Below are 24728 nucleotides of genomic sequence, written 5' to 3'. Positions count from 1 at the left end.
TCCCGGGGCAGAGGCCACAGCGCCCCCGGCTTCCCTCGTGGCCGTTGCTGCGCCCCGCCCACTACCGCCGCCGCCACCACCACGGCCGCCGTGGCCGCCACCGCCGCAAACCTGGTGCTACTACCACGCCAGGTTCGGCCGCAAGGCTAAAACGTGTCGCCTGCCGTGCTCTTTTGACGGGTCGGGAAACGACCGGGCCGGCACTCATTAGCGGCCCTGAGCGTCGGCCATTCCGGCAGCCTCCTGTTCATCACGGACAGCACCTTGTCCGGGCGCCGTTTTCTTTGCGACACAGGAGTGCAGGTAAGCGTCCTCCCTGCCTCCACGTCCGACAAGCAAGCCGCGGGTCGGGACCCCGCTCTGCTTGCCGCCAACGGTACACCCATCCGCACATTCGGGAAGCGTTGCCTCTCACTGCGGTTCGGAGGGCAGCACTTTCAATGGTCGTTCGTGACCGCCAGCGTGCCAATGGCCCTGCTGGGCACGGATTTCCTATGTGCGCATGGGCTGTTGGTCGACGTGAAGCGCAGACGTCTCGTCCAGGCCGAAACCTTCAGCTCGCTCGCATGTTCGCTGAGCGGCTCGTTGAGCGGCTCACTGAGCGGCTCACCGAGCGGCTTGCCAAGCGGCTTGCTGGAAGGTTCCGTCCCGGTGTGTTTAGTTTGCACGCTTCCGGCAGCGGACGACTTTACCCGCCTCCTAGCCAGTTTCCCGGCCCTCACGTGGCCCACCTTCTCAGCGGTGGCTGTTAAACACGGGGTGGAGCACCATATACCCACGGTCGGGCCACCGGTCTACGCCCGGGCACGCCGACCCGAACCCACGAAGCTCGCCGTGGCGAAAGCGGTTTTTGCCACGCTGGAGCCGCTGGGGATCGTACGGCGCTCCAACAGCGCTTGGGATTCTCCTCTGCACATTGTGCCGAAGCCCGGCGTGGGATGGCGGCCATGCGGGGACTACCGCCGGCTCAACGATGCCACCACCCCCGACCGCTACCCGGTCCCGCATATCCAGGACTTTTCCGCCCGGTTGGCAAACACGACCGTGTTTTCCAAGGTGGACCTCATCCGGGGCTACCACCTAGTCCCCGTAAAACCGGGCGATGTCCCGAAGATGGCCGTCATCACCCTTTTCGGCCTCTTCGAGTTCCTGCGAATGCCTTTCGGGTTGAAGAATGCGGCCCAGGCGTTCCAACGGCTTATGGACAGCGTCTTGCATGACTTACCTTTCCTCTTTGTCTACCTGGACGACATCCTAGTCGTGAGCGCGTCCCGGGAGGAGCACCTGCTCCACCTCCGCACGCTTTCCGAATGCCTGGGCCAGCATGGCTTAATCATCAACCCCGCCAAGTGCCGTTTCGGTGTCGCCACCATCGACTTCTTGGGGCACCGCATCACCAGGCACGGGGCCGTCCCTTTACCGGCCAAGGTGGAGGCGGTCAGGGATTTCCCGCGACCCCGCATGATCAAGGGGCTCCAGGGGTTCCTGGGGCATGGTAAATATTTACCACCGCTTCGTGCCCCACGTCGCCCAGCTCCTCCGTCCCCTGCATGAGGCCCTCCGGGGCAAGCCGGGCAAAGGTGACATCACCTGGTCGGAGCCGATGGCCGCGGCGTTTGCGGGTGCAAAGCTGGCCCTGGCCAACGCCACCATGCTGGCGCACCCGGCGCCGATGCGCCGATGGCTCTCACCACCGACGCGTCGGACTATGCGGTGGGCGCGGTGCACGAGCAGTGGGTGCGTGGTGCTTGGCAACCGCTGGCGTTTTTTAGCCGGTAGCTTCGCCCACACGAATGCCGCTACAGCACCTTCGACCGCGAGCTGCTCGGGCTCCAACTGGTGGTCCGACACTTCCGCCATCTGCTGGAGGGCCGCCCGTTCACGGCTTTCGTCGACCACAAGCCCCTTGTGTTCGCGATGGCCAAGGTTGCCGAGCCATGGTCGGCACGGCAGCAGCGTCACCTCTCTGCCGTGTCCAAGTATACGACGGACATCCGTCACGTGGCGGGTAAAGACAACGCGGTGGCGGATTGCCTTTCCCGGTCCGTCGCGCACGCGGTCCACCTCGGGATCGACTATGCCCGGATGGCGGAGGACCAGACCGCCGACCCCGGCGTCCAGGCCTTGCGGACCACCGTCACAGGCCTCCGCGTCACAGAGGTGCCGTTCGACGCCGCGGGCGCGGCCCTCCTGTGCGACGTCTCCCTCGCCGGCCTCGCCCCATCGTGCCCGCTGGCTGGCAGCGCCCAGTGTTCGACGCCATCCACGGCCTGTCCCACCCGGGCACGAAGGCCTCCCAGAAGCTCGTCGCGGCGAAGTTCGTCTGGCATGGCCTCAGGAAGGACGTCCGCGACTGGGCCAGGACGTGCCTCGCGTGCCAGCGCGCAAAGGTCCACCGCCACACCCAGGCCCCGTTCGCCCCATTTGCGGTGCCCGAGCGTCGGTTCGACAACGTGCACGTCGACTTGGTGGGACCTCTGCCCACCTCGCGGGGGTTCACCCACCTCCTCACCATGGTGGACCGCATCACACGGTGGCCGGAGGCCGTCCCATTGGCGGCGATGTCTGCAGCTGATGTGGCGCAAGCCTTCATCGCCACTTGGGTTGCCCGGTTCGGTGCCCCCTCGGACGTTTCGTCCGACCGCGGCCCCCAGTTCACCTCGGAGCTCTGGGCCGCGGTGGCGCAAGGGCTTGGCATGAAACTACACCGCACCACGGCCTACCACCCCCAGGCCAATGGCCTGTGCAGGCGCTTTCATCGCTTGATGAAAGCCGCGCTCCGGGCCAGCCTCCGCGATGGCAGCTGGGCCGACAGACTCCCCTGGGTCCTGCTGGGCCTCAGGACGGCGCCCAAGGACGACCTGCGCGCGTCCTCGGCGTAGCTGGTCTTCGGGCAACCACTGCGGGTACCGGGCGAATTTATCCCTGACTCCACGGCTCCTTGGTCCGCGGCGCAACAGCGCTCCGCCCTTCAGGAGACCGCCCGGAGGTTCACCCCGGTGCCGACGGCACACTACGGTTGCCCGTCTTCCCACGTCGCCCCAGAGCTTTGCACGGCGGAGTATGTCTTCGTCCGGCACGACGCCCACCGGGCACCGCTACAGCCCCCGTACGATGGGCCCTTCCGTGTGCTGGAGACCGGGGACAAGTATTTCACCATCGACATCGGCAGTGCCCCGGATCGCATCTCCATGGACCGCCTCAAGCCGGCCCACCTCGATCTGGACCACCCCCCGCCAACAGCTCTGCCTCCGCGTCGAGGCCGCCCCCCGGCGGTCGGACCCCCGGCACCCCCCGGCCCCACCATCCCGCTACACCCCAGCCCCGCCGTCCCGCTACCCCCCAGCCCTGCACCCATCGCCAGGGGGCGTTTCGGCCGGGTCATCCGGCTTCCCCGCAAACTCACCCTTCAGGTGTGCGGGAATTCTGGGGGGGGGCGCGTGTGGCGGGCACAAGGGACAATAATTCCACGCACCAGTGGGTGGCACGAGCGTCCAGGTGGGGAATGAAAGCACATGCCCCGCCTTTCGACCGATCGGCCACGCCCGGGGACAAGGCGTGGCCTCGGGACATATATGCGGGCTCTCAGCTTGAGGCTCGAGCCCGCCCAGTGCTGAAGTGCGCGCTCTGAATAAAGACTCTTTGTTTGTACCAACGCGTTGTGGCCTACCTCTCTGGCAATCGAGTCGTGTGTGCACAGCACCACAGTACATTACATGTTTGGGCTTGAGCCTCGTCCTGTCTGTCGTTACTCGTATTATCGGTGAACACTGTGGCGGACACGAAAGCTCACTGGCGTGAGGGCATCGTTCCACGCACCAAGTGGGCGGCGGCCACGCCCGAGGGGTAGGCGTGGCCACGGGATATACACCGGGCACGCAGCCCGGAGCCCTCCAGTGCTACAGTTGAGCTCTTATAATAAAGACTCTTAAACTTACCGCGTTGTCCGCTTCCTTCTTGTTGTACAAGTAAGCGCGCGTAGCACCATGCTTCATTGGTGACCCTCCGACGTTCTGGTCAGCCGTCGCTGACCACCCGAACCCACCACAGCAATGGCAACCAACGCGGTCCAAATGAAAATCCCCGAGTTCTGGGAGACGCAAGCCGAAGTCTGGTTCCTGCAGGCAGAAGCCCAGTTCCGACTTCGAGGCATCACGGTGGACGAGACCAGGTACTGCCACGTGGTCGCCTCCCTCGGGCCCGGCACGGCCGCCCGCGTCGTGCCGGTCCTGAGGAACCCACCGGCCGTCGGCAGGTACGAGGCGATCAAGCATCTCCTCCTCGCCACGTTCGGCCTCACGGTGGACGCACGGGCCGACCGCCTCCTGGACCTCCCCGAGCTCGGTGACACGCGACCGTCGGTCCGCATGGACCATATGCTGTCGTTGATGGGCGACGAAACCCCGAACACTCTTTTCTGGGCGTTATTTCGACGCCAGCTGCCGGCACGAGTCCGCCTCGCGTTGGCCGGTTCTGTGACGACGGAAAACCGAGCTCTCGCTGCCGAGGCCGACAGGTTCTTCGCGGCTTTGGACATGCAGGCGAGTTTTGGCGCGGCCGTCGCGCATCCCGAGGCTGACCCTGATGCTGATGCACCACACCTCGGGGATCCCGAGGCTGATGCATGCTGCGTGGCCGCCGCCACACCACGCCCACCACCACCGCGAAAACCGCGGCCTCTGCCTTCGCCGCAAACCTGGTGCCATTTCCACGCCAGGTTTGGCCACAAGGCGAGGTATTGTTGCCCGCCGTGCTCCTTCGACAAGTCGGGAAACAACAAAGCCGGCGCTCGGTAGCGGCCCTGAGCGTCGGCCATTCCGGCAGCCTTCTTTTTATAATGGACACCTTGTCCGGGCGCCGTTTCCTATGCGATACGGGGGCACAGGTGAGCGTTATCCCTGCCTCTACATCCGACAAGCACACCGCGGGCTGGGGCCCCGCGTTGCTTGCCGTGAACGGAACACCCATACGCACATTTGGGAAGCGCTGCCTCTCCCTGCGGTTCGGAAGGCAACGCTTCGCGTGGACGTTCGTAACCGCTAGTGTCCCCATGGCACTGTTCGGTGCGGACTTCCTCTGTGCACACGGGTTGTTGGTCGGTGTGAAGAACAGACGTCTCGTCCAGGCTGAAACGTTCAGTTCGCTTGCTTGCGTGCTGAGCAGCTCGTTGAGCGGCTCACTGAGCGGCTCACCGAGCGGCTCACCAAGCGGCTTGCTGAGCGGTTCGGTCCCGGCGAGGTTAGTTTGTACGCTTCCGGCAGCGGACGACTTCACCCGCCTCCTCGCCAGCTTCACGGCCCTTACGCGGCCCACCTTCTCGGCGGGGGCCGTCAAGCACGGGGTGGAACACCACATCTCCACCGCTGGGCCACCGGTCTACGCCCGGGCACGCCGCCTCGAGCCGACGAAGCTCGCGGTAGCTAAAGGGGAGTTCGCTACGCTGGAGCGGCTCGGCATCGTGCGGCGCTCCGAGAGTGCTTGGGCGTCGCCGCTCCACATCATGCCCAAGCCCGGCGGAGGATGGCGACCGTGCGGGGACTACCGGCGCCTCAACGACGCCACCACCCCCGACCGCTACCCCGTCTCCCACATCCAGGACTTCTCCGCCCGGTTGGCGGGCATGTCCTTCTTTTCGAAGGTGGACCTCATACGTGGCTACCATCAGGTCCCCATCAGGCCGGAGGACATCCCGAAGACGGCGGTCATCACGCCGTTCGGACTTTTCGAATTTCTTCGGATGCCCTTCGGTTTGAAGAATGCGGCTCAGGCGTTCCAGCGACTAATGGACAGCGTCTTGTGCGACTTGGATTTTGTGTACGTCTACCTGGACGACATCCTCGTCGCCAGCGCGTCCCGCGAAGAGCACCTTCACCATCTCCGCACGCTCTTCAAACGTCTGGGCCAGCATGGCCTCATCGTGAACCCCGCCAAGTGCCGGTTCGGCGTCGCCAACATCGATTTTTTGGGGCACAGCGTCACCAGGCACGGGGCCATCCCCCTACCGGCCAAGGTGGAGGTGGTGAAGGGGTTTCCGCGCCCCCGCACGATCAAGGGGCTCCAGGAGTTGCTGGGTATGGTAAACTTTTACCATCGGTTCCTGCCCCGCATCGCCCAGCTCCTGCGCCCCTTGCGCGAGGCCCTCCGAGGGAAGCCGGGCAAAGGTGACGTTACCTGGACCGAGCAGATGGACGCGGTGTTCGCAGGCGCGAAGCTCGCCTTGGCTAACGCCACCATGCTCGCGCACCCGGCACCCGATGCACCGATCGTCCTCACCACTGACGCCTCGGACTACGCGGTGGGCACGGTGCACGAGCAATGGGTGCGTGGTGCTTGGCAACCGCTGGCGTTCTTCAGCTGGCAGCTTCGCCCGCCCGAACGCCGCTATAGTACCTTCGACCGCAAGTTGCTTGGGCTTCACCTGGCGGTCAGGCACTTCCGCCATCTGCTCGAGGGCCGTGCGTTCACGGCCTTCGTCGACCACAAGCCATTGGTCTTCGCGATGGGCAAGGTCGCCGAGCCATAGTCGGCCCGGCAGCAGCGTCATCTCTCGGCCGTGTCCGAATATACAACGGACATCCGGCACGTCGCGGGGAAGGACAACCCGGTGGCGGATTGCCTTTCCCGGTCCGTCGCCCATGCAGTCCACCTTGGCATCGACTATGCCCGGATGGCGGCGGACCAGGCCGCCGACCCCGGCATCCAGGCCTTGCGGACCACCGTCACGGGCCTCCGCGTCACCGAGGTGACGTTCGACGGCGTGACCCTCTTGTGCGACGTCTCCCTCGGTCGGCCTCGCCCCATCGTGCCCGCGGGCTGGCAGCGCCAGGTTTTTGATGCCATCCACGGCCTGTCCCACACGGGCACGAAGGCCTCCCAGAGGTTGGTCGCCGACAAGTTTGTCTGGCATGGCCTCCGGAAGGCCGTCCGCGGCTGCACCAGGACATGCCTCGCGTGCCAGCGCGCGAAGGTGCACCGGCACACCCAGGCCCCATTGACCCCGTTCACGGTGCCGGAACGAAGGTTCGACCACGTACACGTGGACCTGGTGGGACCTCTGCCCCCCTCGCGGGGTTTCACCCACGTCCTGACAATGGTGGACCGCACCACCCGGTGGCCGGAGGCCGTGCCTTTGGCGGCGACGACGGCGGCGGACGTCACACAGGCGTTCATCGCCACCTGGGTCGCCGGTTCGGTGCCCCCTCGGACATCTTGTCCGACCGCGGCCCCCAGTTCACCTCGGAGCTCTGGGGGGCGGTCGCGCGGGGGCTCGGGGTCCAGCTGCACCGAACCATGGCCTACCACCCCCAGGCCAACGGCCTGTGCGAGCGGTTCCACCGCTCGTTGAAGGCCGCGCTCCGGGCCACCCTCCGCGACGGCGGCTGGGTCGACAGGCTCCCCTGGGTCCTGCTGGGCCTCCGGACGGCGCCCAAGGACGACCTGCGCGCATCCGCGGCGGAGTTGGTCTTCGGACAACCGCTGCGGGTGCCGGGCGAGTTCCTCCCCGACCCCACGGCACCATGGTCCACGGCGCAGGAGCGCTCCGCGCTGCAGGAGACAGCCAGGAGGTTTGCCCCAGTGCCGACGGCGCACCACGGGCACCCGCCTTCGCACGTCGCCCCGGAGCTTCGCACCGCGGAGTACGTCTTCGTCCGGCACGACGCCCACCGGACACCACTGCGGCCCCCATACGACGGGCCTTTCCGCGTGCTGGAGACCGGGGTGAAACATTTCACCTTGGACATCGGCGGTACTCCCGACCGCGTCTCGGTGGATCGCCTCAAACCGGCCCACCTCGACGTGGACCACCCACCGCCGGTGGCTCGGCCCCCGCGTCGGGGTCGCCCCCCTGCGGGCGGACCCCCGGCACCGCCCAGGCCCGCCGGCACGCCACCCCCCGGTCCTGCACCCATCCCGGGTGCAGCCGGAGGCATCCCAGCTGGCATCCCTGCACCCCGGACGCCGCCGGTCGCCAGAGGGCGCTTCGGCCGGGTCATCCATTTGCCCCGCAAACTGGCCCTCCAGGTGCGCGGGAATTCTGGGGGGGGGGGGGGGGGGCGCGTGTGGCGGACATGAAAGCTCACTGGCGTGAGGGCATCATTCCCCGCACCAAGTGGGCGGCGGCCACGCCCGAGGGGTAGGCGTGGCCGCGGGATATACACCGGGCGCGCAGCCCAGAGCGCTCCAGTGCTGCAGTTGAGCTCTTATAATAAAGACTCTTAAACTTACCGCGTTGTCCGCTTCCTTCTTGTTGTACAAGTAAGCGCGCGTAGCACCACGCTTCAACACCACATAATTTACCTTCATATTAAGTAAAGACGCAATAAAACGAGGAGAAGGATGTAAAAAATTTTTTTTGCAAAACCAGAATTTGGAAGAATAAAGCCTTTAGGCAGTGTAGCAGGCGGTACCTTGTGGAAAGCACTTTAGGCAGTGTAGCAGGCGGTGCTACAACGCGCCAGGCCAGCTAACAAAGGTCACGTGTCTGAGTAGTTTTTAACATATAACGATAAATGGTGTAATCAGATTTTATGAACATTAATTTTGAGGTGTAATAAATACTGATAATATAAATCCTCAATCTGAAAAACGTAATTACAAAAATGCATAAAAGCAATAATAATTTCCCAACGAGATAAGGATATTCTGCTGCAAAACAAAGGAAGGAAGGAGGAAACAGAAAGCAAGATGGAATATGATGAAGAAAGAATTTAGACAAAAAAGAAGGAACAAAGGAAGGACAGCACAGACGAAAGAAAGACTAATAGACGAAGGAAAGCGGGAAGGAAGGAAACATTACAGTCTTAGAAGAAGGAAGGAATAATCGATGAAGAAGGAATAAGAATAAACGAAAAAGGGAAGGAAAGAAGAGAAGAAAGAGAAGGGAGACATCACGAAGGAGAGCAGTCTCGGCCTCGCTGGTACCGTACTATCACTATTGTTTCATAGTGATGTCTTTGTCTATATCTTTTGTCTATGTCTCTCCATTGTCCGTTGTTTCGGCGTCCACCGTGCATTCCCGACACAGACACGTAGGCCTATCAGGACAATCCGTGTGTACAATCCGTGTGTACAATCACAATGTGCAACTGTTTCCAATGAATACGTTTATCACGTCTCTCTGTCTACATGCTGTCCTGTATGACGTATGTGAGGAATGACCAATGTCGTCATCAAATCAGTGCACGCGCCTCCGGTACAGGTACATGATGTAGATATCATCATCATCATCATCATCATCAATCATTCTCTGACGTGTGTGAATGTAAAGTTTTTATTATTATTTAGTTCACTTCCCCTCTTATTTTCCCCCTTTTTAGTGCCATCCCTGTGTCTCTCTCTGTACTGATATTGTCCATGCTAAAACTCCCTGGAAAGAATGGCCCACCTTCCCTTTGGATGTGAAGTATCCCTTTGGAATATTGTTTCTCAACCTTCATTGCCATCCCTTGTGGTCCAGCGAGTTATTTCGATGACATTTGCATTTATTCAACATTGTTAATTTGTACTTGTAATTCCCAAAGATGGAAAAGCTCATGAACCGGCCGAGTGAAGGTATTCACACCTGAGATGTTTTCAAATGATCGAACAAATTGTTCTTTTCCAGGGACATCACTCCATGCACTGGAATAAGGGAATAAGGCACCAAGTGGTGTTCAGGTACCAAGTGACCTCCAGCGCAATGTGGAACCATGACATTCAAATAGTCCCTGGAGATTTGTCGGTACAAAGTAAACTTACTACATCGGTACCACGGGGCTGATACGATGGCCGAGACCTAGAGGTACACAAGGTACGCCTCTAAGCCGTCATAGGTTGGAATAGCCTGGGTTCGAATCCCGACCCAGATATAAACTGCAGTCCTGGTGTTTCACAGGCAGGGTGATTCATCAATGTGTGTGTCGTCCCTTGGACGGACGTTAATCTGGCGTCCTGTCTGCCAGCATTCGTTGGTGGACGCTAAAGACCCTGTGGTGTCGTCAAAAAGTAGGTAAGGTATCACCGGCACCATAAACAAATTACAAATTCCTGCCCTAACCAGCAGAGGGTACTGCATCGGTGGCACAGCCGCACCCTTGCCAATGATGCTGTCCCGCAGACTTGTGCTGCACATGGAAGAAGAATTGGTAACACGTGACGTACATTCCATACATTTGCCTGCCTTTGACAGCCCAGCTGCTGTGAGAGGAGTTCTCCATATTTCACATTCAAAGTTCTCCATATCTCCATATTTCACATTGACATGAACATTATTGGCTAACTTCCTATCAATACATTCATTCATTTGTATGCAGCCTGTGGCTGTTGGTTGCATCATTTGCTGCTGATACAGTGGCTCCTTCCTGTAAGTTCATCATTGTGATCATGATCATCATTGTCGCATACCATGATGTACGCGGAGCGTAGGAGCTGCCGAAGTAGTTACAAGGCTCCAATCCTGGTAGGGTCCCCACTCGGATTCAGGAAGTCAGGACAGGAATTTGGAATTTATTCATTGTGCAGAGGACAGCTCGCCTACTCATCGCAGAGGACAGCTCGCCTACTCATCGCAAAGGACACCGTGGGGTCTTTAATATCCACCAACAAATGCAGGCATATGGCAAGCCCAGTTTAACGTCCATCTGAGGGATGGCTCACACATTCATGAATCACCCTGCCTGTTACACATCAGAGTGACAATTTGTAACTGGGATTTGAACTCTGGCAAGATGGCTCGGATGCATTCCTCTAGGCCATCCTGTGCCAGTCCTTATCGATACAGGAATATCTTTGGGCAGCATCCGAGGCGGCCTGCTGATTGTATTTTGGAGACTATAATTGGTGGGCGACTTAACTGATGTTGACAAGCCTTTATTTTCTTTCCAGAAGCGAGGCTCTTTGAAGAGCAAGGTTTAACTGGCAGTGGGCCAAACGTCAAGGGAATGAACAAACCAGAAAGAGGAGACGGAGGAGTGGAGGAAACTGAAACTAGCAAATAAACTGGTTGAGTTAAGAAAAGTTAATGGGGATAGTAAAGATCATGGGTCAGAATTGGAGATGAAAAGAGATGACGATGCAATGCTTGCTTGGGGTCCTGGAGGGAAAAGTGAGACCAAACAGTCTCTGAAAGGTGGTTCCGTAGCCTGAAGCAGCGAAGAATAAAAGAGTTGAGGTTTACGGTCAATCTGGATTTTCTTTGTCCGGAAGACCGGGGTTACTGGAAGAATGTGTGCATCCTGCGAGGATGGTCAGATAATTGAGACCAAAAAAAAGTGCAATGTTGGAGAACAGATGGTGGAAACCAGAGAGTACTAGAGTCCCTGTATAAAGAGAGTTGTGCCATGCGCTGACCCGAGATTTCTGGTCACGTGATTTCGTGGCGCCATTTTGTGTCTAACTTCACCGTGCGTGAACGTCAGCTTGGTACGGGAATGTTGTTTATTGCCAAACAAAATGACTGGTTGTTCTGCTTTTGGTTGTTCAAACCAATCTGGGAAATATAAGATGTATAGATTTCCAAGTGATAAAGTCAGAAGACAAATTTGGGAAGCGAAAGTCAGACGAAAGAGCTGGAAAGCGATCGACTCCTCGAGACTCTGCCAGGTAGGCCCACGCCGCTTGATGATCGATGTTCAAAAGCAATTCTATCTGCTCGGTTTTTTTTTAGTTGTCTGTCCGTTGAAAACCCTTTTAAAGGGAAGTGATTTGTGTTTGTTTATAATCTTCAAGGAGCTGACCAAAAATGCATTTCCGTGGGAAGAACCCTGCTCAATTTTTTTCGGGTAGTCTTCTCATCCACGTGGCTGTCGTGAGGTCTCTTGCACTCATCGCAGAAGACAGATGAGGTCTCTTCTCGCCATATCGTGAGCAGTCTCTCCGTTTGTAGTCATATTCAAGTCTTCACTTGTCGGAGTAGTGATGAGTTTCACTTGTGAGGAGTGAACGGAGTGGTGATGAGTTTCACTTGTGAGGAGTGAACGGAGTAGTGATGAGTCTCACTTGTGAGGAGTGAACGGAGTAGTGATGGTGTCTCACTTGTGAGGAGTGAACGGAGTAGTGATGAGTCTCACTTGTGAGGAGTGAACGGAGTAGTGATGAGTCTCACTTGTGAGGAGTGAACGGAGTAGTGATGAGTTTCACTTGTGAGGAGTGAACGTAGTGGGATGAAGTGTTGGTCTGGTCAGAGTGTTGTATTACGGGCAGAGTTTTCTTACGGTCTGAATGTATGAATCATGTTCTGTACTGAATGTATGAACCAAGTTTTGTACTGAATGTTTACTGTGTTGGCCTCATCGTGTTCCTGGTGAAATTAAACAAGTTATGGTGAATACGACGTCGTATCTGTGCTTTTCCATATCTGTTCGACTAGACGAACCGTGCACACTGCAGGTATTTTTAAAAAGTTTTTTCTCTGTTTAATTACGGCTTGGCGCAGTCGAAAATTAAGTGTTAATTAAGTCGCCAGCTATGAAACATATTAATCGATCAGGCAATATCCATCAGAGTTCTGGGCAAGGGTGTCGTAATAAATGAACGTTTCAATCTTACTAGATGCCGATGACGTTTTCCTTATGTCAGAGACAGAAGCTGACTTGCAGCTTGTTAAATCATTACAATGGAAATTGAATATAAATGTCGATAAAACTAAAGTTGTACACTATAGAAATATGGCAATACCACGTACAGAATTTGTTTTAAGTGTGTTAGACTATATGTCGGCTGGAAGTCCTACACCGGAATTGCTCTCGGCACCCTTTAAAAAATATTGGATATGCCCACACTCCTTTCTAAAAGTTATTAAAATTCAGAGAACGACAGCATTGGTTTGTCTTACTTATAATGTTAGCTCTTATATGCAGTGTTGGCTTGTAATATGCATTGCCATACCACTTTTAATATCACCACACAGCTCTTTTTCACGGCAATAGCTGAGTTTTTGACAAAACAAATATCACCTGTATGTAATAATAAGACTAAATATGTGTAGCAAATTTTTTTTTAGCAGGTTTAGAATATATCACCCCATATCGCGAATGTACATGTATATCTAATCCGACACACTTAGACACAAAATGGCGTCCAAATTTGAGTTGACACAACTCTATATACAGGGACTCTAGAGAGTACTAACCTGCCTGTGATGTGAGAGCAGTTCAGACCTTGTGCTTTGGCCTTATTACGAGACATCATTCTGGAACACGGGCCCAGCTACGAACGAAGGCGTTGCAGACTGCAAGTAGCTCTGATTTCCCATGGAAATACTTAGATCGATGGAGGAATCCCAATTTGCGGCTAGCTTTAGAGGCCATGTTTGCCATGTGTACAGCCCAGGAAAGGTCATGGATGATGGTGAGGCCAATACGATTGAAGGGATTGAATCTCTTGCACCAAGGAAATAGATAGGTGGGTTAGTTTGACAATCCTTCTGGAGTTATAGGATGTGACTGAGATATTTTCAGGATTGAAGGACAAGTTCTATTTATCAGACAAGAGTCCAATCATGTCTCGAGAGAGGGGGAGATGGAGACGCCATCTGCCTTGCAGAGGGATAGGGTACTGTATGACACAATGCGAAGTGGTCTACTAAAAGGAAGAGATGGTTTTCCGGAAAATGGGAGATGTCGTTTAAATAGATGGGGAACAAGACTTAGCCCAAACCCAGTGCCTTGGGAAATTCCAGCCTTCATTGCAAAAGAGGAGGAAAAGGTTTCATTGAAGCCAACATGACTGCGTGATTGGAGGGATTCAGACATCCGGGAATGAAGGTGGCCTTCTATGGCACAGCAGAGCACTTGGAAAGCAAGGCAGGATATCAGACTGTGTTGAATGCCAAAGATATCATGGAATAATAATAATTATTATTATTCTATTTATATAACACCTTTTGCCAATGAATAAAAGTCACTGCTGTCCAAGGAGACTGTCCTAACCTCTTGTTTGAAATTGAGGACATCCAATCATTGTTGAAAGAGTAGTAGAAGCATGCCGGAGTTGAATGACCGGGTCGGAATCCCACCTGATGGTCAGACATTTGGCTGTTTGAAAACAGGAAAGACTGTCTTGATATTGGAAGCAATGATGGATTCCATGACTTTGTTTGTAATTGAAAGCAAGCTCACTGGCCGCTCGTTGGTAGAGTTTGTTTTTGCACCCTTTTTGTGGACAGGTGTGATGTTTGCTTAATTATATGCACAGGGGAGGTTGCCAAGGTAGAGGAACAGACTGAGTAGCGCAGATAGAGGGGAGCAAGAATGGCAGAGCAACATTTGAGAACATTGGTACCGACGCCATTTGGTGCCATTGCCGAAGCAAGGTCAAGGCCAGACAGAACTCTCTACCTTTTTCGGGTGAGAAGGCAACGGAGTCCAGTAGACAGTGGGTACACCGGAGTAACGGGACCGAGCGCGATGGGTTGGGTACACGATGGTTGTAGGCAAAGACAGAATTGAGACATTCTGCATTATCTTGGGACTGAGTTCGCAGTATAGCAGTTTGAGGTGGCAGATGGATTACAAGTGGAGCATACACCATAGACTGACTTGGCAAGGTGCCACCATGACTTGGAGGAAGGAGACTGGAGAGTTCAACTTTGTGATTTGCAAAATGGTTTTGTCTGGCTTGTCTTAAGATGGACACACTTGTTCTGAGCCTTACGGAAAGAACCAAAGTTACCTTCTGTTGGGTTAGCTTTCCAAGCTGTGAAAGCAAGCTGCCTGACTGCAACCACCTCCCCGCAATATTCAGTGTACCAGGGTCTAGTCTCTAGTGGATGGATAGGAAAATCGCAGATGGGATTGGATGCACCAGTGTACGAGACAAAGTAGATTTTTATGCCTCCGTTGACGAAGTCGCCGGAGGAATTGTTTTCAGGTTGTCCGTCCGTCCGTCCGTGATGAGTTTTTGTTGCCGCGATAACTTGAGAATGGCGGAAGGGATCTTAGTCCAACTTGGTGCAGGTATGTATTAGGGCGGTCCTTATTTGGGGGTAAAAAATTTTTTTTTTTAAAGTTTAAGGTCTGACCCTGCCAAAAGGCTCCATTTGCCACAAAAGTGTAAAATGTTTTTGGAAAATGTCAATATTTAGAGGTCGCCCAAGGCCCTTGAAGTTTTACCATGTACGTGGAAAGGGGAAGCTCATAGAACAACAGTTTATCGTTCATATCTTTCCTATGTTTAACTTACAGAAGCCATACTAATACCGAGTGAAAGCATTAAGTGTTGCAAATTAAATTCTGTACATTTTTGATGCACTTAATTCTAGTTTAACTGCATCCAAAGATATGTGTTGCATGTTCAAGAATCCTCTGCACACTCATCCTGGGTCCCCCCCGAAAAGGTGGGCATTATCTTTTGAAAACAGGGGTGTCATGGTGACCAACCACTCATTGTTACCCACTCCCCAATCAAGGTTTTTTTTTTCTTTCGCAACAGGACCCCATCAATTTTATCCATACATCCATGGTGTCTATTTTCCCGCTTGTCCATGAGGAACTGCTTATCTTCTTCAATCGTCATCATGCTCAGGGCCTGTGCATGCGCAATGTCAAACAAGTCATCAAAACAGTCTTTGAAATCTTCCTCATTCTTTGCCTGAGTGGCTGTCTTCCTCGAAGCATGCTTCTTCAGACCCTGCCATCGGAGAAACAGGGATTCCAGCTTCTTGGTCGAGTCTTGCTTGTGTCGAACTGGAATATTCACCTTTTGCCAAAATGCGAGGATTTTCTCAATTGTTGGTGTTGCTTCCCTTCTGACAGGATGCTTGTTTTCACAGTGGAGAAACAGGAAGTATCCCAGAGCTTGTCTGTTGGATGGAGGTTTAGACCCTCTGATGTCCTTAATGTACAAATTTAGAAGGTACACTTTCACCTGATTTCTAGGAGCAACTGCCATCATTTGATGTCACAAAACAATGTGTGGAATAAGTATTTGAACAAGACAAATAAGAAAGATGTGAACGAAAAACTGTTGCACTGGGTAATGTTGCACTGGCCGTGTATGTCATATACTCATCAAAACTTGGTATAGTAAAAGCATAATTCAACAAATAAAAACCCTAATACATCAAATAATCTGTCAAGCATATGTGATGTTACTTGACAAACACGAATAGTGCAACATTACCGTTGCACTGTACAGCTTCCCCCTATACATGTATTATACACGTACATGGTAAAACTTCCAAGGCTTTGAGCGACCTCTAAATATTGATATTAAAATTTTTTTTTTTACAAAGTTAAAGAAATAAGGACCACTCCAGATGTATAATGATGTAAAGATGAACTGATTAGATTTTGGGCTCACGAGGTCAAAGGCCAAAGGTCAGAGGTCATGTTAGGTAAAAAAAATCCTTCTAGATGTAAAGATGAACTGATTAGATTTTGGGGTCAAGAGGTCAAAGGTCAAAGTCTGTAATAAGTCTATAACTTCAGAATGCCTGAAGTTATCTAATTCAAACTTGGTACAGGTATGTACGAGGTATAATGATGTAAAGATTAACTGATTAGAATTTGGGCCCAAGAGGTCAAAGGTCAAAGTCTGTAATAGGTCTATAACTTGAGAATGGCTGAAGTGATCTAATTCAAACATGGTACACATCCTATTATAATAGAGTTTATAATACGTCTGTTTGTTTGTATGTATTGTCACGCGAATACCCTCTGGTTAATACCAGGGCTCGCGAATGACCAAACGGCTTTAATTGAGGTGACTATCAGACACGGATTTTGCTATCACAGCATGACGGGAGAAAGAATGAAGAAGAAGAAGCGGAAGCGCTTATCTGGAGAGAGAACAAACTCAAACGGGAATCCGGGTTTAGAAGGAAATGGAAAATAATACAAGGGTTTCTTTTACAAGAGATAGCGGGACAGGAAAATACGCGCCGGTAATAAAATGTCCTAGATCGGGACGTCCCCACACACAGATTTCGGATACAAGACGAGGGAATGAATTACGAAAAAAAATGTCTTGTCATGTAATGTTCTGTGGGTGCGGCCTTATCTGTCTGTAGGCTGCAGTGTAGCGTCCAACGCGGCCCATCCGGCTCCGAGCTCCGGCGCGAAGAAACCTCAGCCTCCTCACTCGGACGCTCCGCGGCCTCGATGCGACTCGCTCCGCGGCACGCCACGAGGTCCCTCACTCCAGTACCAACATCACCGGATCCCGCTCCAAGCACCACGACGATCCAACGTCACCCAGCATGAAGCACGAAGGTCCAGTACACGAGAAAGAAGAGCCAAAGAAGACCAGGCACAAAGGAAACGAAGCACGATCTCCAATCCCAGCGAAGAAGAGAAGAAAGCGAAGCACGTCAGCGAGCCCTTTTCAAACCTGGCGTCTGACGTCAGCTCTGGCGCGCCCCCCAATCAGCGCCTCGTCTCTCGACCTCTCAAATCTTCTCAATGCGCTGGTGCTTTCTCATTGGCCAAGTGCTTCCCGCCACCATGTCACGCCACCCTCGTGGCCAACCACCAGTCCTTCCCTTCCTTCCAATCACGGGGCAGTTCTCTGCCCCTCCTATGGACCAATCAACAGTCCTCCTGGGCGTGGCTCCCAGCCTGCCACGAGGCTGGTTGATGGGCCAGCTCGTCGTGTGGCTGGCTGCGGCCCCATCGGCGATGCCCCGGCCTGGCTTCCTGCCTGTTTTCCAAAGTCGTTGTGGTAAGGGAGGGGAATTATTTAATGTTGCACTAAGGACCTATCTAAGTGTTTATATGAGTGCGTTGCCATAAGGGACAAAGGAATGATTACCAGGTCTGACACACAGGGGTCTCATCTTAATCCCTACAACTATTTAACACACGAACATCCTTGTATGTTCACAGGTATACACTTACCCCGACAAACCGCCTAAAAACACAGAACTTATTACAGGTAAATTCCCTATCACGACAGTCGGATACCTACCTATACAGATCTATCTGGCTCTATATATCACTCTACCCCCCGACATAATGGCATGTTTATATGCGACCAAAACGTCTTCTTCTTCTTCAAAAAAAATTAACACCCTCTTAATTATGTTTAGACTGCTGAGACCCCTCAGACCTTTGACGACCCTTTAAGACCACCAAGACCCCTGAAGACCCAAAATGCCCTTGAAGACCCAAAATACCCTTGAAGGCCATGAGGCTCAAAAAGACCCAAAAGACCCAAAAGACTCCGAAGACCCAAAAGACACAGAAATTGTCAAATATGCCTCCCTCTGAAATGATGTGTGGTGAGGCGCACGGAGGTCGCCTAGTATGTATATTGATGTAAAGATTAACTGATTAAATTTTGGGGTCAAGAGGTCAAAGTCTGTAATAGGTATATAACTTGAGAATGGCTAAAGGGATCTAATTCAAACTTGGTACAGATATGTATAATGATGTAAAGATTAACTGATTAAATTTTGGCATCCCAAGGTCAAAGGTCAAAGGAAAAATGTGATAACTTGTGAACAGCTGAAGGGGATTTAAATTAAAACTTGGTACAGGTATGTGTAATGATGTAAACATAAACTGATTAAATTGAGGTCAAAGGTCAGAGGTCAGAGGTGCCAGGGGAGGTTTCGTTTATTCGCAGCTGTCTACGCTCTCCATCGAAATCGAAGTTAAGTAATTGTTCCCATTTGTATTTTCGTTATAACTGTATTTATTTTATGGTGTTGTACGTATCGTGTGTCCCGAGGAAGATTTTCGGTGCAAATCTTTCATACCTGTAGAGAAAATCGTGTTAATTCGTGTCGTGTCTTTTGAGGCCTTGTACAGTGTCCAACCTTGAGGCTTTGTTTTCCTCTCAGCGGTCCGTCGTTTGTGCTCCAATAACTTTCGTTCTCTGCTTTACCTATGTCTTTTCACCCCATAGCCTACTTCCTTGTTTAAAATCAACAACAAAAAAAACAAAAACAAAAAAAAAAACATTTCCTTCTCTGTTCTTATTCTTTGTTCTCATTCGTTTATTCGTTCATTTTCGTTCTTCGACCACGTGTTTCTCCCCCATTTCCCCAGATAGTTTTCACTGTTATTAACCTGAAAATGTTTACACTTTACCCTCAAGTTCTGTATTCCGTCATATATCATAACACCTTTTTCTTCTTCTTCTTCTTCTTCAAAAGGCTGCTTTCGACTTGATCACCAAATCTATTCATCCCCCAAAAAAATTCCATCTCTTTCAGTGCCGCTTTTCTACATTCCCTAAACTCTCCTGCACTCCATCCTCCCTCCAGCGTCCTTAAACGTATTTTTGACTCAAAGATCACAGGAAACTCGTTTTGCAATAAATGTTCGTTTCCCATTAATCGTACACTTTCTAAAATCCAACCTCACCCCTCCCCTCCAAATCTTCCCCATAACCCCTCCCATCCAAATCTTCCCCATCACCCCTCCCCTCCAAATCTTCCCCCTTGCCACTCCCCTCCTAATCCTCCCCATCACCCATCCCTTTCAAATCTGCCCCCTTGCCCCTTCTCTCCTAAACTCCCCCCACACCCTCCCCTCCAAGACTCCCCCTCGCCCCTCCCCTCCTAGACTCCCTCCTCACCCCTCCCCTCCAAATCTCCCCCATATCCCATCCCTTTCAAATCCCTCCCCTTGTCCCTTCCCTCCTAAACTCCCCTCTCACCCCTCCTCCTCAAAGCATCCTCCCTGCTTCTTCCCCCTTCCAACTCTCACCTCCATCTCCCCCAACCTTCTGCCTCGCTCTTCCCCCTCCTCAAATAACACCTCATTGTGCCTCACCCAATCACCATCAAACCTTTTGTCCGCCCCATCCTTCCCTTTCTCCGAGCTATTCTGAAATTTCTGACACACCTTCAACAGCTCTCCCTACCTCTTCCACCTCTTCCACATCTTACCCTACCCCTCCTCCTCCCTGTTCTGTATCCGATGCTCCCCCTTCCTCTTCATTAACGGTATGGACCTCAAACATCCGGGGCCTTCGTTCAAACTCAACTGATCTCTCCATACAGGTTGCTTCTGTCAAACCAGACGTGATCTGCTTAACAGAAACTTTCCTCCTTCATGATGTCTCTGATTCCTTAGTATCTCTCCCAGGTTACTCCCTCCTCCGGTATGATAGACCTGAGCCTCGTCCTGGAGGTGGGTTGCTATCTTTATCAAAAACTCTCTGCCTCACTGCCCTGCACTGCACTCTCTCCACCTCACCCCCAGGAATACCTCTGGCTACGGCTTCCCCTTCGCTCCCACCTCTTGTTCATATGTGTATTGTACCGTCCACCAAACAGTGATGACTCCATCTACATCTCGCTGTCTGATAATATGGACCAACTTCTGTCTACTCATCCCAACTCTCTCTTCCTCATATGTGGTGATTTCAATTGTCACCATGCCAGTTGGCTGGGTGTGGGTACCGCTCTCACCAGCCATGGCTCCTCAGCAAAGGACTTCTGCGACTCACTGGGACTGACACAATCTGTCAATTTCCCGACCCAGATCTCAATCAACGGAGCATCTTCTCTTCTGGACTTGGTTATGACTAACTTCGCTGAAAATGTCTGCTGCTCTTCTTCTGCTCCAATCGGCTCATCTGATCATGTGCTTGTTAAAGTGGACATCTCTCTGACCATTCTCAGGGAACCTGCTAAGCGTCGACGAGTCTGGCGTTTCACTCAGGCCAACTGGCACGGTCTTCAAGCAGCCATCAATCATCTGGACTGCTCTCCCATCTCTACCACCTCTGACATCAACTCATCCTGGGAATTCTTCCAAAGTAAATTGCTCTCTCTCATGCACAGATTTATCCCATCTCGTCTTCAGTTGTCATAGCCGTCCTCCCATCCATGGTACACGGAATCTTGTGGTGAGGCTGTTGCCCAGAAACAACTTGCCTTCCTCTCCTGGAAAGCAAATCCAACGGAAGGAAATCTCATTTCCTTTCACAAAGCCCGAAACAAGTGTGTGTCCACCCTCAGGAGAGCCAGGAAACAATATCTCTCCGTTCTCAAGACCGAACTCTCTTATCTGTCTCCCTCTTCCAAATCCTGGTGGCGTCTGGTCAAATCTGTTTCTGGTGTTTTTTCCCCCTCCATCCCCTCCCTTACCTCAAATGGCTACACAGCTGACTCCACATGTGAAAAATCTGAATGCCTCAACTCTGTGTTTGCCTCTAAATCTTGCGTCCCAAACCCATCCCTCTCTGTACCCACCGTGTCCAGTCGTACCCAGCTGCTCCTGGACTCCGTGTCCTTTCCTCCTGACAAGGTGGAAAAGTTTCTGTCAACCCTCGACTCTGATTCTGCAACTGGACCTGACGGCATCAGCCCACGGGTCCTAAAATCCTGTTCTTCCGCTCTTTCACTCCCTCTCTCTGTTCTCTTCACCGTTTCTTTTGCTCAATGTCAACTGCCATCTGCTTGGAAATCAGCCAACATCACCGCTTTGCACAAAAAAGGTGCAAAAACAGATCCTAGCAACTACAGACCAATCAGCCTTCTCCCAATTATCAGCAAAGTCATGGAATCCATCATTGCTTCGGATATGAAATCTTTCCTCTTCTCCAATGGCTTGATCTCTGATCATCAATTTGGTTTCAGACCAGGTCACTCTACTCTGGACATGCTGCTTCTGCTGTCTCAACAATGGATGGAGGTCCTCAATGCCAAACAGGAAATTAGAGCTGTCTCCCTCGACATATCACGTGCCTTCGATATGGTCTGGCACCCCGCTCTGCTCACCAAACTCTCCTCCTTTGGTATCCATGGAAATCTCCACGCATGGGTGGCGGACTTCCTCTCTCGTCATAGTCAACGTGTGGCCCTGAGTGGGTTTCTCTCATCTCCTCTTCCTGTTCAGGCTGGAGTTCCCCAAGGCAGTGTTCTGGACCCTGTGCTTTTTCTGGTCTTCATCAATGATCTCTCTGACTCTCTTGAAAATCCTCTCTATCTCTTTGCTAATGACTCCACTCTCTGCCGCTCCATTCCTCATCCCTCAGATCGGCAGTCTGCAGCCTCCTCACTCTCTGCAGACCTGGACAAAATCACAGACTGGGCAAACAAGTGGAACATGTCTTTCAATCCTGAGAAATCTCACACTCTTACGATGTCTCTCCGAAAAGACCGACTGGACAACCCTCCCATCTACTTTCTGACTAATCCTCTCCAATAAGTTCTGTCACTCAAGCTTTTGGGTCTCACTATCTGCCATGATCTTTCCTGGGAAAACCACATTTCCAAGCTGGCCTCCAAAGCCAGTCGCCGACTGGGCATCCTCCGTCGTGCGAAGTCCTTCCTTGGCACACCTGAGCTCCTCACCACATACAAGGCTTTCATCCGTGCAGCTCAATGGAATACTGCTCTCCTCTCTGAGCTGGTGCTCCTGCCTCACACCTTGCTCGTCTTCACGCTGTTGAAACCAAAGCGTTCAGAATCATTGGAATCTCCCGCGATGACGCTATCTCCGAGGGCCTTTCACTTACTCACCGCAGGCAGGTTGGTGGTCTTTCCATCTTCTACCGACTCCTCTCCGGCCTTGCTCCCCCAGCTCTCTCTGGGCTCTGTCCCCCAAATATTCCTACAGGTCGCACAAGATCTGCCTGCAACCCTCTTATGGTTAAACTGCCAAAATCAAGACTCTCTGCTCACCTTCACTCTTTCATTCCTCTTTTCTCCCGCCTCTGGAACAAACTCCCACACTCACTTCAATCACACTCCTCCCTCCAGGTCTTTAAAACGGCTGTTCACCACTATCTCTTATCTTCCCCAATCCAAAACCTTGATCTTTTCTACCCCCGCTAATTTCACCCCAAATCCACTTTTTTGAGGTGACTTTTGTCTTCCTTCCTGGAAGTCCTTGGTGTCCTTGCATTTTATTCCTATCCTGCCTCCCCCCAGGCCCTCTCCCTCCCACACATCTCCCGATGTCCCTGCTCTCAAATGTTGTGTTTGTGTGCTTCTCTCCCCATCTTGTCGACCGCTCCCCTTTTTATATACTTTGTTTGCTTGTTTGTTTGATTTGTTTGTTTGATAAATGTTAGCTCTTTCTTTCATGCCTGGGATCTTCGACGCAGTGTGGCCTTGAGTACGAGCAATAGGAGCTGCTGCCTCACATTCCAGTCAGCAGGGCACCTCTCCAAACCAAGTGAAAAAAATGGAAACCTCGTTACCGCTGTGGCAACCTGCACGACTGTCATACCTGTCCGTACACACATTCCGAGTGCTATTCGTGTGGGAAGACGGGCCATTTGTCAAATTTTGGAAAAGAAGGGTGTTAAGCTTTTGGGAAGTCAAAAGAACTGTTGCGGTCATCTGCTGTATTGGTGTTGGTGCTTTCCTGTGATGCCTCGCCTTTTGGTCTCCGGGCAGTACTGCCACACGTCATCGATGGGACCGAGCACCCAAATTATCCGTAGTTTGAAAGAGAAGCACTGTCGGTGGTCTGGGGTGTGAAAAGGTTTCATTCATATCTCTATGGATATGAATTCACAATCGAAAATGACCACAAGGCTCGTGAAACGTTGTTTCACAAAGCAAAGGCCATACCTACTATGACATCTGGAAGGATACAGTGTTGGGCCTTGTCATTGTCAGCATCTAATTACCATTTCGAGTACAAGCCAGGACTGCAATTGGGTCACGGTGATGTGCTGAGCCGCATTCCATATCCCGAGAACCCATCCTGTGTTACCATTCCAGCAGAGACCGAGCGTCATATGGAATTTCTGTCCAATACATGTGTGGATTCAAGAAGAGTTGCATCCCATACCACAACAGTCCCAGTGCTGAGTAAGGTGCTGATGTTTCTATTGTTGGGGTGGCCCAATAATGTTGAGGAAGAGTTATGTCCATTCTTCAAACGAAGGACTGAGGTAGGCTTATGGCAAAGATGCATACTTTGGGGCAACCTCGTGATGATGCCGCCATATTTAGCTCTCGGACATCAGCTCTCGACATGCTTCATTAAGCCCATCTAGGAATAGTCAGGATGAAGATGCTTGCTCGTAACTACCTTTTTTTGGCCACACATGGATCATAACATCCAGAGCATGGTGCGGACATGCGAGGTATGTCAAGGTGCTTGTCCAGCTCCTGCACCGGCACCTGCATCCCTGGGAGTACCCCTGTCGGCCATAGAGTAGGATTCACATCGACCATACTGGTCCATTTCTTGGCAATAAAATGTTTCTAGTCATTGATGCGTATTCCAAGTGGATTGATGCACATATTTCCACTGCTGCCACTTCCGCCTCAACCATTGAGAAACTGATGTTTACCTTTGCCACCCATGGATGGCATTGTGGTTTCTGATAATACTTCAAATTCCACCAGTGCTGAGTTTGAGGACTTTGTGGCACGAAATGGTATTGCGCATGTCAAAATTACTCCCTAGCACCCCGCAAACATATTGAGAGTTGGAGGATAGGGAACATGCAAATTCATCAGTTGGTGACGCACCAACTTCACTGCCCTCTCCACAGGCAGATCTCCATTTTCCATCACGGAATCAACGAAATAGACAAATGCAATCCCTACTGCTTGTTCTGGTCCTACAGGTACTCCTCACCGGTCGACAAAGGTTAATGACGCCCTTGTAAAGAGAATCCTCAGTCAAATGTTGAGGCTGTATTTCCAGGATGTCCAATGCTGGCAACTCTCCACCTGCTCTGCGTCGCTCGGCTTGGGTGCATAAACCCCGCGTCATCATGGACCTTTGAATTACTTCCCATTAGTTAAACAGGCTCGCACCATGATAGAGGAGGACGTTGGCAGTCTATGCAATGTACCCAAGTTCGTTTTTTGAGCAACTCGGTTTGTA

At 52.4% G+C, this 24728-nt stretch overlaps 1 protein-coding gene across 4 annotated transcripts in view; it reads left to right on the top strand.

The window, feature by feature from the left end:
• Window positions 1-8659: 8659 nt before the first annotated feature.
• LOC137424391 (serine/threonine-protein kinase PAK 3) overlaps window positions 8660-24728 on the top strand; it is a 110695-nt gene continuing 94626 nt past the window's right edge. For 2 of the 4 annotated variants that reach the window (XM_078775374.1, XM_068111797.2), the window contains exon 1: window positions 9071-9199. In XM_078775374.1, the coding sequence (XP_078631500.1) occupies window positions 9162-9199 (38 nt within the window). In that variant the 5' untranslated portion in view covers window positions 9071-9161. Of the gene's footprint in view, window positions 8919-9070; window positions 9200-9681; window positions 9791-24728 lie in introns of those variants that run through there. The other 2 variants (XM_068111798.2, XM_078775375.1) reach the window with 2 other exon arrangements.

The sequence above is a fragment of the Myxine glutinosa genome, chromosome 4 (genome assembly GCF_964187855.1).
Source record: "Myxine glutinosa chromosome 4, kmMyxGlut1.1, whole genome shotgun sequence".
In the NCBI taxonomy this organism is placed as follows: Eukaryota; Metazoa; Chordata; class Myxini; order Myxiniformes; family Myxinidae; genus Myxine; species Myxine glutinosa.
This window is presented reverse-complemented; position numbering and strand designations above follow the sequence as displayed.